This window comes from Periophthalmus magnuspinnatus, chromosome 15, assembly GCF_009829125.3.
Source record: "Periophthalmus magnuspinnatus isolate fPerMag1 chromosome 15, fPerMag1.2.pri, whole genome shotgun sequence".
Taxonomy (NCBI): domain Eukaryota; kingdom Metazoa; phylum Chordata; class Actinopteri; order Gobiiformes; family Gobiidae; genus Periophthalmus; species Periophthalmus magnuspinnatus.
The window spans coordinates 26,570,729-26,585,097 of NC_047140.1; the positions used below are offsets into that span (position 1 = coordinate 26,570,729).

Below are 14,369 nucleotides of genomic sequence, written 5' to 3' on the forward strand. Positions count from 1 at the left end.
GTTTCACATGATCAGCAATTAGAAACTATGGACAATGCTTTAGTGTTTTCTCTGGTATAAACAGCATGGCCTTCCCCCCTGACTGAGTTCACAAGTCTCAATGTCCATCCTCTGACACATATTGTGAGCAAACCAGTTCCAAAGCCTAACACATAGCTGCAGGGGATGTTCTTTGAATTGGTATCACCCTTAGAGAATAACTCACTTGTCCAACATATGGGGTGCTCCTTATGTCTTTGTGAACATGTCAGTCTGCATAGTCCCATTGAGATGCCTTTTATGAAATGGGTTATTTGATGTTATATTGATCGTATCTTTATAGCTTGGCTGCTGAGGAGAGGCTGGCTGGAGGCTAGACGCTTACTGTACTGCGAGCTCTATCTGCAGTCTGGGGGAACAAAGGCATGCGGGGTACAGTGTGTTTTGACAGAGAAAAAAAATGTATTGATTTATGACCTGATCCAAAGAAAGTGCAAGTATAAAGGCGGTGCATTTTGTAGTGTAGAAAACAATATGGTCATAACATAATATCTGGAACATCTGAGACTTAAGAAGATCTACAAAACAATTATATTTAAGTTATTTGCATACTAGACCATGAAGAAAGGGCATGTGGTGTGGAGAATCTATGCCAAGTCTGCATTATTTATAAATGTTTAGCTTAGAAGGTTTCTTCCAAATACACAAAAAGCATAATCAGATATTTACCAGGAAAGATCATTTCTGCAAAACTGGATTCACATAAAATGACCAACCACAATTAACTTTAACATCTTTAACCCCTTTCCAACATTACTGCTTTGGGATTTGCTTTGCCCTGGTGGTAACATATGGTCTACCTTCGCACCACAGAGACCGATCTGATAGGTCTCGCTTCACCATTTTAACGCGGCTCCTCCCTCACCCACGTCGCCATGGTCACCACTCTCACACGACACACAAAGACTCGCTAATGCTTCAGTCTGTGGGTAATACAGGCACCTGCTTCAGAAAGCTTCGCTGTCAATGCTCAGACACTCATTGAAAGCACTGATCTAATTTATTTCTCCATAAATTATGCATGGTGTAGTAACAAGATTGGAAACACGTGGGGTTTACCTTTACAATCATGCTAAAAGCCACGTCCACATTAGATTACACCTAACTGGCAATGCTGCAAATACATCTGTATATATGGTGAAACATCAATACAATTCAATTTGTTTAGTTATGGAGGACTAAAATAAAATACATTTATTTACACACATTACACATCTATTCTTACAGCCTATTTAAAGGTCCTATATTTAGCTAAATTGACTCTTGCGAGCTTTTAGCCATGTTATAATGCTGTTACTTCATCAAAAACATACCTGGAGTTGTGTTTTGTTTAATTCACACATCAGCACAATCCTTTATTGTTAGTCCGTCCACATCTCCAAAGCTCAAAATGCTCTGTTCCACCTTGTCATGTCACGAAGCGGTAGTTTTCCAGTTAACTACAACTACCTTTAACATTAGTTCAGTAAAGATTTTCAATTCCAGGGCTGAAATTATCCTAATAATTCTAGTGAAGGTGTATGGAGTTTGAAAACACAGCTGAGCACTTCCTGTATCGCCACATGACATCACAAGGTGGAACAGGGCGTTTTCTGTTTGAGAGAAGGACACAGCCTAAATATGCAGGGTTTGTGTCATGATTTTGAACAACATTATTGCATAGATCAGAAAATAGCGTAATATGGGCCCTTTAATTGAGACATTTTAGTCCTGCTTTCTGATAATAATTAGTATGAACAGTCATTTGTCTTAATCAATTACAGTATACAAACATCCTTCTGTCGCTAACATGCTGGTATATTGTGGAAAACATCTTAAAAAGTATTTTGATACTAAACTATGTTCCCAAGAATGTGGCACCATTTGTCAGTGGTGGAAGAAGTACTCAGTTTTGTTACTCAAGTAAAAGTACAGATACTGGGGCAAAAATTAATTAAGTAAAAGTCTTAAAGTAACTGTTTTAAAATGAACTTAAAGAGTAAAAGTAAAAGTATTTTGCGCATATTTTGAGGTCTTATGAGGCTTCAAATATAGTGTTTTGATAAAGATTTGTGCCGAATTTTGCTCACATAAAACGACTGAGCTGTTTTTATTTGTATATTTTTGTTTGGGCAAATTATGAACTTATTAAAAAAAAAAAAAATCAATCTTTTCAGAAGGTCTCAAACAATAATGAAAACACTTTTACTTTTCAATCCATGTAGTGAAGTAAAAGTAAAAAACTATCCTCTTTAAAATTGACTAGAGATACCTTAGTTTAGTACTTTATTACTTTTACTAAGTCATATTCCACCACTGCATTTTGTTGAGCAGAGTCAAAGCACTTTTAGTTTGTCTGTAAAGAGGAAGTATCAGTCTAAGATCATGCGTGTTGTGTCTGAGGTTGTGTCACATGACTTGTCCATCTCCTCCAGGGGCTCCTCTTTACTGCCCTGAAAACACACAAGTTCCCGCTCCCAGTCTCTACCTTTATGTTTGGGCGTTAACATGGTCTGGATACTGTCCCCTCTCTCACATGAACCAAGGTCCTCCTCCTCTTCACTCTTTATCAGGGCCAGTTTGTCTTCCTTCCTGCTGCGCCACACCAATTTAAGAAACGAGAAGGATTTGTCACTTTGCTCCGTGATACACACAGTGGTCAGGTTTTGGTCACTGCCGCTCTCATGTTTATCTATGGAACCTTTAGGTTTCTTGCTTAATATGAAGTTGAAAAAGGCGGTCACGAGTAGCATTGTACCTGCAAAAGACGACAATAAAAAGAAATGTTGAAAGCTTTACAATCACTTATGTACTTTGGAGTTTGGGAGTTTTTCTGTTTTCTACTTGTTTCCATGGAGATGTTAGTGCTTTGCCAATAATTACCTACAGTATGACATTAAGCATATCTATCCCCATGGAGACAAGCAGGTGACACAACCTGCCCAAATTACAGGTCAGATTTGTGGAGAGTCAACCCCACCCAGGGTAAGAATGAATGTATTTTTAAACACTTGCAATTGAATAAATGCAAGATACTGCGGAACATTTCAGGCAAAGAAAACACCTCATCTCCATGACGACAAGCAGGTGGCAGACTCTCAACCAAAAAAGTTAATTCATGTGCAGCTTTAAATTTGGATATTCAAGAAAAACTGCACATATTCCCCTTCCTTCTTGTCAAGTACATTTACCGGTAGTTTTATTTGCAAACGTTTTTTATTTATACATTACTTGAATAAATAAAATAAAAAATAAACTAAGTAAAGTTGTTATACTCTATAGTTACCTGGTATGGTTGCATGCCAGACCAATACAGGATGCAGGAAGCAGACCGCAGACATTATGGAGTAATAAAGGAACTTATGGAACCCTCCAACACGAGCCATTTTACCCCACAGTACAAAGATCTGCCAGTCTGGAGGACAGCTAAACAAAGGCCAGAGGAAATGTACAAAATCACCCAAAACTAGTACAAATACTGTATGTAATCATGATATATGGACCTGGGAGCACTCACATGAGACACGTGAGCAGAATAGTGTCCAGGAAGAAGGCCATTTCAAACAACATGATCCCAGCTGATGCGACTCTGAGGAAAAAGAGATAAACAAATCCCAAAACAAACAGATTAGAAACATGATTCAGGATTTATTTTTGATATTTGTGGTATAATTTTAGCATAGTAATTAGAGTTTGGAAATAGCCATTTAAACTGTGATCTATAAATTGTCTCTGGAATTTGGATAAAAAATGTATTTCCTTTTGGGAGGTTTTTCCTCTGGGACATTGGTCAAATACCAGAAACATGAAAGGCTACAATGCTGTGAAGCTTTGCCAGTACAATTGTGTTTCAAGGAGCAAACTTTAGACACATAAGTCCCCAAAAGTATTATAATAAATGATAATCCACAGATCTCAAGACACTTACAGTAGGTAGATGCCAAGGCTGGTGAACTGTCCTTGTTGTATAGTCTCAATCCCCACTCCACACAAAACTAAAACAAGAAAAGAAACCGCTGTTCAAAGTTTGTCCACCAGATGTCAGTCTTTAGTCATAATTAACACGTTGACCTCACGTGACACGGTTTATAAGGACCAGGGAAACCCTAACATAATGACATGCACAGTACTTTTGAAATACCTCAAGACTTCATGTTGTTTTTAGTGCCAGCTAATAGTTTCCTTCTTCTAGGTCACAGTGTTGTCATAAGGCGGTTCCTGCTGGTAATTACCACTTTAGTGCCCACTGAGTAGCCTAGTTTTACCAGTTAAAGATATTTTAAATACAGGGCTTAAAAACCATGTCAACAAGTAAGCTTCCATCCTGCCCATGTGCCCCTGGCGTAGAGGAAGTGCGCAAAATCTGTGGTAGAGCACTCATTTACTTGATTCAAAGTGTTCCCAAGTTAACTAAAGACGATGACGTTATTTTAATGTGTTGTTTCCATTTGTTTTAGGCCTGTCAACCCTCTCCATATACTGGCAAACAATTTATATGGCAGCTTGTATCTTATTGTGCATATATGATAAATTTCTGACTTTTAACACAATGTCAAATCAGCCTGTTATATCATACTCATGCAACCCAATTTTCCCCTTTGTCTTCTCATGCTGCATTCATTGCATTTAATTATATTTTAAGATCAACACAATACCACGGTGAAATTACAAGGAACACATTAGATTACCAGTGTAACTACAAGGATTATTACCGGTATTACAATTTATACTGTTATACTTAAACATATATACAACCCACATCAATTAAGTTACTTCTCCTGACCAGAACTAACAGAATTGGGATACATTTCCAAAACAATAATAATTCATAATCACCGAACATAAAACTGAACACCTGAGTTTTCCCTACAAGCTTTGAAGCTTCGTCCCAGTTTGTGCACACGGTAACAATTTGTGTGTTCTTCTCTGTTGTGTTTTCCAGGAATCTGAGATTAAATCTGCACCAGAGTGAGACAGGGGAATGTGGTTGCTGCCTGTTTTCTGGTAGTTTATACAGTGTGAGGAGCATTAACGCCACTATAGCCCCGCTGAATATATTAACATACATACATGTGTCATGGGGCCTGCATTATCTGTGCTCTCTCCCCCTCCCCTACCTGTCTGCTTGGAGCTGGGCGGAGTTCCTGACTCTTCCCGCGCGCACCTGGAGAGCATCAGCGCAATTACCTCCACCTGCTGCAGAGTATTTGGGGGCGCTGCAGAAAACACCCGGGGCCAGACCGTCCGCGTGTCAACATTCTTGCTCCTGCTCCTGCTTCTGCGCTCCAGCTCCGGTACTGTCCACCCCTCCACCTTGCCTCATGTCCCGTCTTGGTCTCCCGCTCTCTGGATTACTCCTGCTGGGTCTTCCCTGTCCCTGGTCCCGTCGTGCCCGCTCTGGACATCCCTGCTTGGCTCGCCCTGGTCTCGTCCTGATCCTGTCCTTGTTCCGGTCCTGGTTTTCCCGTCCCTGCTCTGCACTACTCCCGTCTGGTCTGCCTCCCGCTCCCTGCTCCCCGTGTGTGTTTAATGAACTATTAAAAACGGAATTTCACCATTTTGTAAATAAACACTGTCAACTTGCCCCGAGTCTGCACTCCTTGGTCCGCACCCGCACTAGCCGTTACGACAACATGTCTGAGTGCAGAGATTACAAGGATTAGCTGCAGGACAAGGTATTGGGGCACACAAGTCAATCATCGTGGAAAATGAAACATGTAAATTATAAGTGAGAAACACTAGGGTCATGAACGCTGTGTTTGCACCTGTGTATTAAATAAGAAACCTGAATCAAACTGTCCAAAAATATTTAAAAAAGAGCGGATAAACCCAACTAAACGCTATTTTCTGATCTATGTTATGTTTCTGCATAAAAAACACATTTAGAGTTTTGTTTTGTTTCATTCACACATGTTTAACGCTGAAATCCTGCATATTTAGGCTGAAACAGAAAACACTCTGGTCCACCTTGTGATGTCATGTGGTAATACAGGACCGTGTTTTTAAACTCCACACACCTTCACTAGAATCATTTAGATCACTTTAGCCCAGGAATTGCCAATTTCTTCTAAGCAAATGGTAAAAGGTAGCTGTTAACTTAAACTGTCGCTTCATGACATAAGCAAAGCAAACAAAGCATTTTGAGCTTTGGAGATGTAGACAACTAAATAAAGACTAAATTAATAATAAAGGATTACTCAAACATATGTGAATGACACAAAACACAACTCCAGGTATGTTTTTGAGGAGATTCTAGCCTGGTTTAAAGCTCAAAGAGTCAATTCTGTGTTATGCATTTATAAACTTTATGAAAAAATGCTGTAACTCTGGAAATAATCCGTAAATTTAACACACTACCAACAGAAATCTAAAAAACCCAAAACAAAACACTTTCAGATCTTTTTCCGATTTTATGCTTTCAGTTCAAAGCATAAAATAATATATGATAAATGATAAAAATGATGAAAACTGGATAAGCATCAAAGCGTATTTCATCTTTGCACATATTTTGAGATTCGATGCAAATACAGATTTAATTAATTTCATTCAAATTCAAAGCGCTCTTGCTAAACTATGCTCACTACTGTAGGTGTCAGTGATGAACAGCGTGCCATTGATGTTTCTAGATCTACTACGAAGCACATGTCTACCAGTTGTGCTTGAGTATCTGCAGATGTTTTGATTTGAACAAAGGGGGTCCCATATTTCAATGAAAAAGACGCATTCACCAGCTAGTGATTTCTCCATGATGATTTAGTGTGTATTGGAAAGATGAGTGGAGTCTGCCCTGAGAGTTGGACCGTAACAGCGCCAGGGAAGCTAAAACAGTAAAAGTTGTGCAAGATTGAGTCAGCATGCTTACATTTATCATCAAAAAGATGTTTGGATGATCTGAGAGGTCAGTGCGACAGCTGCTCTACATCAGTATTTAGCCTACTTTTTTTCTATTATGTGTTTAATTTTTTGCCATTTGAAATTTTACACTATGACAAAACATACACAAATTATATCATACAACAAGATTACTCAACACAACTCTATGTGTACCATTTATGCCAGTACTAAGCCCAGATAATTAGGAAGCATCTGGCCAAAAATGTATTCAAATAGTTAGAGAAAAGATGGTTTGCATTGTTAACTCAAGAGAAAGTTAAGAGGAAAGATTAACTCAATATATTACTATCTTTTTTTATTTGTCCCATACCTGTTGCCGTAGAAATTCCAAGAATCCTACACGCGCACTCTAACAGTATCCAAAGGCTTTCCATAACTGTAAATCCTTCTCGCAACCAACTTCTTCTGGTAGTGGATCTTAAAAGATATAGTTAAACATATTATTACAAATAAGGCACAGCACACCTACATTTTCCAGAGCTCGTTCGCCTTGTGTCACCTGAATAAGGTTTGTGGCCCAATACCCCCGTTGCGTTGGATAATCGGCTTCACACAAACACAAGCCTACATACACCGCTCAGGCATTCTTTCACTGTGTCAAGGTGAACCTTTTGTCCCAGCCATTATTCATTAGTTAACAATTACTAACATTACCCGTGTTTCTCTTTTTTTCTTCGGAAACACTGAAGTATAAGGGAGTCTGTTAGAGTTTAGACACGATGCTTTATCATTTTAAGAGCTGGAGGTTCACCTTGTTTAACATTGGACATGAGTGCTCTATTTATTGCAGGGGGTGATGTGGTGGAGACATTACTTACGTCAGCAGGTTCAATGCAATGCTTTTACACTGAAACATAAACAACTTTACATGCAATTATCTATAATAGAAGACACTTAATCTTGGTGCAACACTGCTGTAACAGAATATATTTAGTCCAGTTTCATGTTTAGTGGAGCTTGTTCTTGTTCTGTTTGGGTTTATAAAGTGTTCAGTGTGCAGAGGAACTTGGTGACTCCTGTTGGTAGCTGATATAAGCTGCAGAAATCTCCTTAAAGTTCAACAAAGGAGTTGTTGTTGTGCTTTTGTTCTGATTATTTCCGGATCAGTGTCAAGGTTGTAAGAAGTAAGATCCCATAGGTAGTCTACTCAAGTAAAAGTACTGTTACTTCAAAATAATTATAGCCTTTACCAGTGGTGAAAGGTAGCGAAGTACAAATAGTATGGCACTGTACTTAAGTAGAATTTTTAGGTACCTGTACTTTACTTAAGTACATTTTACAGTGAATACCTTTTACTTTTACTTCACTACATTTGAGAGCAGGTATCTGTACTTTCTACTTTCTCCACTACGTTTTTTACTGGACTTTTTTCATATGATTTGACCGGTTATTTTGACCATGTTCCGGGTAAAATCCTGACTAACGTTTTCAAGTTCAAGCTTTGGCAAACAACAAACAAAAATAAAAAATAAAAACAGAAAAAATAAAAAACAGATTTTTATTTCAACTACAAATTAACAAATTAACAACACCTGTGTGAAATACTTTTTACTCTTAAAGCACATTTTTAAATAGGTACTTTAATACTTTTACTTAAATAGATTTTTTTCATGTGATACTTACTTGAATAACTTTTTTATCCTTGTATCTGTACTTGTACTTAAGTAACAAAATTGAGTACTTGAAAATTGAGTACTTCAAAAAAAGACTGCAACAACTTGGAGAGGGTAAATGAGAAGAGGATTTGGCAGAATAGGTCCGCTTTAAAACATTTGGTAATATCTGCTTGTACTTTTGGATCTGTTCTTGTACTAAATTTTACACTGTGTTCTTCAAAATAAGTACATTTTTTAATCAAGTAACTTATTTTAGGTTAACAGATCAATGTGACCCTATTAATGCAGATCTCTGGTAATGAAAATAGGACTCGGGACAATTTGAATAAATGATTGACAGCTTGACATGTGTGAGGAATGGATGGATGGCTGCCCTCTGGTGAAAGTATAATTTATGGCAACTGTGCAGATCGTGCGTTGATTTCATTTACTCTTGAGAACAATGTGGTTTTACAACAGTCACAACATGCCAGGGGGTAGGCTATTAAAATAACAGGAATAGGTTAAATCATTTGAGAATTAAAATATCAAGTTACTTTGCAAATATGGACTAATTTTCCTTGTGGAATAAAACTCAGACCTGTTTCACTGTAACAGATGTTCCAGCCAATTCGTTTTTATTCAGATTTATTTCACTCGTGGGATTTTTGTCTGTCTATAGTTTCAGTCTTGGCAAATAATGTAATCACCTGGGGAATGTTATGTATTTATAACTTTATTTCATTTTAACATTTAGTATTTTTTGTGTCCATGAATAACTTTGCAGCATATTTTTCAATTGTCCTTTGTAATTAACCAAAACAGAGACCTCTAGTGGTAATGAAAAGTATAGTTACATAAAAAAAAATCCTGTTGCCTCTGATTTATGGCCCAGATGGGATTTCTCGCTAACACTGAGTAGAAAGGGAAACTGTTTTTGCATGTTTCTTGGACTTCATCAATAATGACACCAAAGGGTCGGGAGCATTGTCCAAAGAGATGGAACACAGACCCAGAATATGACCTTTAAAATACAGTTGTGAAATTCTGAAAATACATCACGAAAGAGCAGTGGGAGGACAGCAAGTACAAATACATGCCATCTGAGTACTGTAAACACAGATTTTAAACATCATTGCACTGTGGTGTTGCGAGATTTTGAGACCACACTTTGACTTTCCTGTACTGAGGTGTAAATCAGGCCTGAGTGATCACATTACGACTATCTCGAATCAAAGCAGCAAAAACTGGATCAGGTTAAAATACTGGTGCTGTTATGGGTCATAAACTGTTCATCCCATATGTGCAAAGTGCAAGTTGCAGCGCAGAGGGGCTGCCACAGAGGGTCCCAGGTGAGTAAAGACCACAAAACACACTGACTTCACACCTTATAGAGAACAGAAAACATACAATTGTACAGTTATGTTATGTATGTCCAGCTGGCAGTGCCCAAAGCCAGGCTCAAGACCAGAGGTGTCAGAGCTTTGATGGAGCAGCCTCCCTCATCCTGTCAAATCCTTTCAGTCTTTAACGCAGTTTAAGACTAGACTGAAAACACACCTGTTCTCCCTGGTATTTAATACTAGCTAAACAGGATATTTTGGTGGTTTATTTTTGTTTTATTGTTTTATTCTTCTTGCCTTATTTGTCGTATTTTTTTTAATCTGTTTTTTTTTTTTTTTTTTGACTTTTTATGTGAAGCACTTGGGGAGCTGAAGTTGTATTTAAATGTGCTATACATAAAAACTGAGCTGAACTGAATAGCACATTTTGTTAAGTAAAACTCTAAATGCGATAGGCCTATGTTTGCTGTGTTTGGATTTAAACAAACTTTGAGTCTGACTACTAAACTTTTGAGTTTAGTAGTCTAAATATCAATATTTCATTTCACACTTGACCCTTATAACATAGCCCGATGTGAATCCTGATCTCTTTCGATGCAATAGGCTAGCGCACATCAGATAAATATTTACTTGTGTCTATTGCTCTGTTCTCTTTGAAACTAATATAAAACTGCTGCAGTATTTGTGCTTGGCTTTCTCAGTAAGACACAGAGAAAATGATCTGCAGAGCTGAGGTCATCTCCGTGGTGACTGCAGCGTCTGATCAACATCTGTCATTCTACATAAAGAAGCAGCGCACTGTGAGCAGAAACAGGGCATCCTCATTTTCCCATCATGCCCTGGGTCGACATGCCTCCTTTGCTGTCGGTCAGTTATCTGTCTTACTTGTCTTGACACCACAATTCAGACAGTAAGACCAATAGGAAAATCTAATTTGATTGAGTAAAATGACATCACCACAAATTGAGGATTTCGGCTATTGACTGCGTACAAAGCCACTGAAAGACAAAAACATTCACAGAACTGTTCATTGTCTAGAGTCTGGTCTGCCCTATAACCACATTGCATAGACATTCTTTCATGTTAGAGCTGGCAAGGCAATATGGCTGAACATTTTAATCACAATATAAAAGGCAAAATTTGTGGTTGCTACGTGCTGGCGCCTCTTAGCCCGATTATCTCGGTGTATTTTTAATATTTATGCTTGTTTTGTGGCGTGGCTGGTCGCTCCATGCCTGTTAGCTGCAGTTAGCCTTTTGTATCTGGGGTTAGTTTGGGGACGTTTTTTGTTTTTAGGTTAGTGATGTCGGCCCTGGCGTCTTCGGCCCTGTTCTGTTGTCTCATCAGGTCCACCTTTCTGTTGTTACTTTATTTTTGGGCACAGGAGGGTTTGGGGCTTTTAAAGTAACTTAAAATGAAAACTATTTAACTTTTTGAAACCTTTTGACTCCTCTGTTCTATTTACTGTGTTTTAATATGTTTGGTTCACCTGGATCGTAACAGTGTTAACTTATTTACTTATTTTAGTTAAGAAAAGGGGGAACAGTGCAAATTAATGAACAAACATAAACAAATGTAAATATGCCAGACTACACATTTCCATCTGCAGACCCCCTGGGAGTTAAGGCTGATTATGGGTGACTTCTGTAATATTTGTACTAACTTGTTCCTGGCTACTTAAGTTATAGCTATCCTCACATCTTATCTCTTCCATTATTAGAATTTTAGGCCCTGCAGATCCTCCACAATCAGTGTTTAAGTTGTTATAGGGACATTAGCCATCGTAATCAGCCACAATCTCTGTCTGCCTCACTTCACAACTCAGAGGAAAATCAGCTACAGTGCATGGACAGATTTCATATCTTCCCCATAAATATCAAAATATATCACCAGCAATGAGACGTGGCACAGCTTTAATTCATATCATGACACACTGACACTAAAGAGACAATGAACTGAAAGCATTTCTCAGTTTGGAGGGGACTTTTGTGAATAAATCTAGTATGAAACAACATGTTAGTATGTGGTTACTCAGCGGTTAGAACAAAATCGTAAAAGATGTTCCTCCCAGCGACCTCATGACTCATAGTGTGCCACACAGGCGTTTAATTTATTTCAGTAGGAGAGATGTGCGTAACATTAATCTAATAATAATAATAGGATATTTTGGAGTTCTAGATTGAAAGATAAATATGTCAAGATTATGTTCTAAGATTTTTTTTCCTTAAGTTCTTTTAGGATGGTTTACTTTAAAGCAAACGATGATCATGTATGTTGATTAGATTACCCAGATATGTAGGGTACAGTTAAGGTCATTTGTCCGATGACTTGACTATAACCAGGCTCAACGTGGTCAGGAGAACATAGCTGGAGGATTTGATCTTCTGTGCATGGCCTAGGTTGATAGGGAAAATCAGAATACCAGACTAACCGTGGGAAACCCAAACATCTCACAAAAATCTGGGGAGTCCAACTGGGATCTTCTTGCTGTGAGGTAACAGTGCAATCCACTTATGGTCGATGTCTTTTACTTTTATTTAGGCTTGGGTCTGGCCCACATTATACACTGGTTTGAGGATGGATTATGAGGAGGAGTCTTACCATAACATTCATGACATCCAAACTTACTCGTAGAAATCTGCTCCTCGTTTCTCTCGTGTTCGTCCCAGGAGCAGACAGGAAGCATTAGCGATAATCGGTCTGCGTGTTCAGTCAGAGGCTGGGAGATGACACAGAGCAAAAGAGAAAAAGGAATACGTCAGAGATTTCAAACGCACCACTGCGTGTAACAGATTTGAAAAGCATTGGGCTTGATCTGGGAGGGAACGACTGTTGTGTGGAGGATATGTTAAATGCAGGGGAGAGCTGTGAAAGTCGTTCCTGTTTGGAAAAGGAGAAATGTCAGTCTGATAATGAACAGTTACACATTTGGGAGTCGTAGGTAAAATGAAAAGTTCATTCATCAAAAGAAAAGGAAATACTGTGAAAGAAGACTCCAAAATACAGTGTGCAGCATTGAAGCAACAGGAAAACTCTGCTATTAGCTGGAGATTTGTCCAATGGGGAAGAAGTGCTCAATTATGTTACTGAAGTAAAAGTTCAGATACTGGAGCAAAAAATAATGAAGTAAAAGTAAAGGTAATACTTTTACTTCTCACAGATGTTGAGGCCTATAATAAAGCTTCAAATCTAGTGATTCTGATAAAGATTTGTGCTGAATTTTGTTCAACAGAAACAACTGAATTGATTGTTTTAGTTTAGCTGTTTTTATTTGTAATTTTTTGTATGCTGAAATTATGAACGTTTTAAAAAATAAACTCTCAGCCTTTTCAGCAGTTCTCAGACAATAAGTGAAAAATGTAGCGGAGTAGAAAGTACAGACACCTTCTCTCAAATATAGTGAAGTAAAAAGTATCCACTTGAAAATGTACATAAGTAAAGTACAGATATCTAAAATGAGCAGTTAAGTACAGTACTTAAATTACTTTTACTTCGTTATGTTCCACCTGGATCTGGTATTGTACAGTTGCATGATACACTATGTAACTCCTTTGGTGGGTCTTGTTTTGCTTGAAATATTCTACAGTGAGGCATTTAACTTATTTTGCATTTATTCAATTACAGGAGTTTTTACAACAAAAATACATTTTTTGTCTCCATGGACATTAAACAAAAGGCTTACATAGTGCACCTTTAAATGTAAAAATCAGTTTAGGGACCTGGATCCAGAGCAGGTACAACAAATACACAACAATGAGTCAAACAGGGTCGAAGGACTCGGACCGAAGGGTGCATCCAGAGGACTAAGCGTCAGTGTGCAGGGTTTTTCCAACAAGCCAAAGATCTGAGGAAGGATATGCTAAATGGAAAACAACATACAAAACTGAGTAATATTTAAAACAATATATTATGCATTAAATTATTTGTGTAAATTCATTTCTACTTCCTTTAAATAAGGCTTAAAAGGAGAGCCCTGATGTCCAAACAGGTGCAGCACATGAGATTTACAGGTGCAGCCAGACTCAATGTGCTGCTCTTTGGCTGTTGCTTTTCACAGGGTTTTGCTGAAGTATTTATGGACTTCTATCGATTATTCATATGTGCATATGTCATGGGCCTGAACCAAGGGTGGATTTAGAGCTGCGGAGACCTGGACATATGGCGTTTTGAGTTTCCATAATTTACAAATTTGGAGCACAGCGAGGCCAGCTCCTGTTTGTCTGGTCAAATAACTTAAACATGTCCAAACACACCTGTATCTGAGATTAGATGTTGTCCTTCAATGTGAAATGAAATACCCAGCTCGCATGCACCGTATTTGACATAAACCATGAATGCATAATTGTGTGGCTGTTTTTACAAGAGCAGGGAAACGGATAAAATGGATGATTAAGTTCAAGATCAAGGTTAAGAGTGGAATTGGGTCCCATTATAGCGTTATGGACACCGTGTTGTTAGTCATGCTTACCGAAGTTGAACTGCTTTAGTCATGAGCTTTTCGATCCGGTACATATGGCTG

General features: G+C 38.2%; 1 protein-coding gene across 1 annotated transcript; it reads right to left on the reverse strand.

The window, feature by feature from the left end:
• Positions 1 to 2,380: 2,380 nt before the first annotated feature.
• On the reverse strand, positions 2,381 to 7,330 carry tmem72 (transmembrane protein 72). Its single transcript, XM_033980001.2, has 5 exons — positions 7,223 to 7,330; positions 3,947 to 4,013; positions 3,536 to 3,607; positions 3,305 to 3,444; positions 2,381 to 2,776 (listed from the first exon to the last, which is right to left on the reverse strand). Exons 1-5 carry the CDS (start codon positions 7,284 to 7,286, stop codon positions 2,391 to 2,393), a joined length of 729 nt encoding a protein of 242 aa, XP_033835892.1. The 5' UTR covers positions 7,287 to 7,330; the 3' UTR covers positions 2,381 to 2,390.
• Between the last annotated feature and the right edge of the window lie 7,039 nt (positions 7,331 to 14,369).

Excerpts from the sequence above, each read along its gene's own strand:
- tmem72 (XM_033980001.2), bottom strand. The coding sequence starts at position 7,286 with ATGGAAAGCCTTTGGATACTGTTAGAGTGCGCGTGTAGGATTCTTGGA. Across the intron at positions 3,445-3,535 it reads ATTCTGCTCACGTGTCTCAT|CTGTCCTCCAGACTGGCAGA; the intron begins GTGAGTGCTCCC and ends GCCTTTGTTTAG. Across the intron at positions 2,777-3,304 it reads CTGGCATGCAACCATACCAG|GTACAATGCTACTCGTGACC; the intron begins GTAACTATAGAG and ends CGTCTTTTGCAG.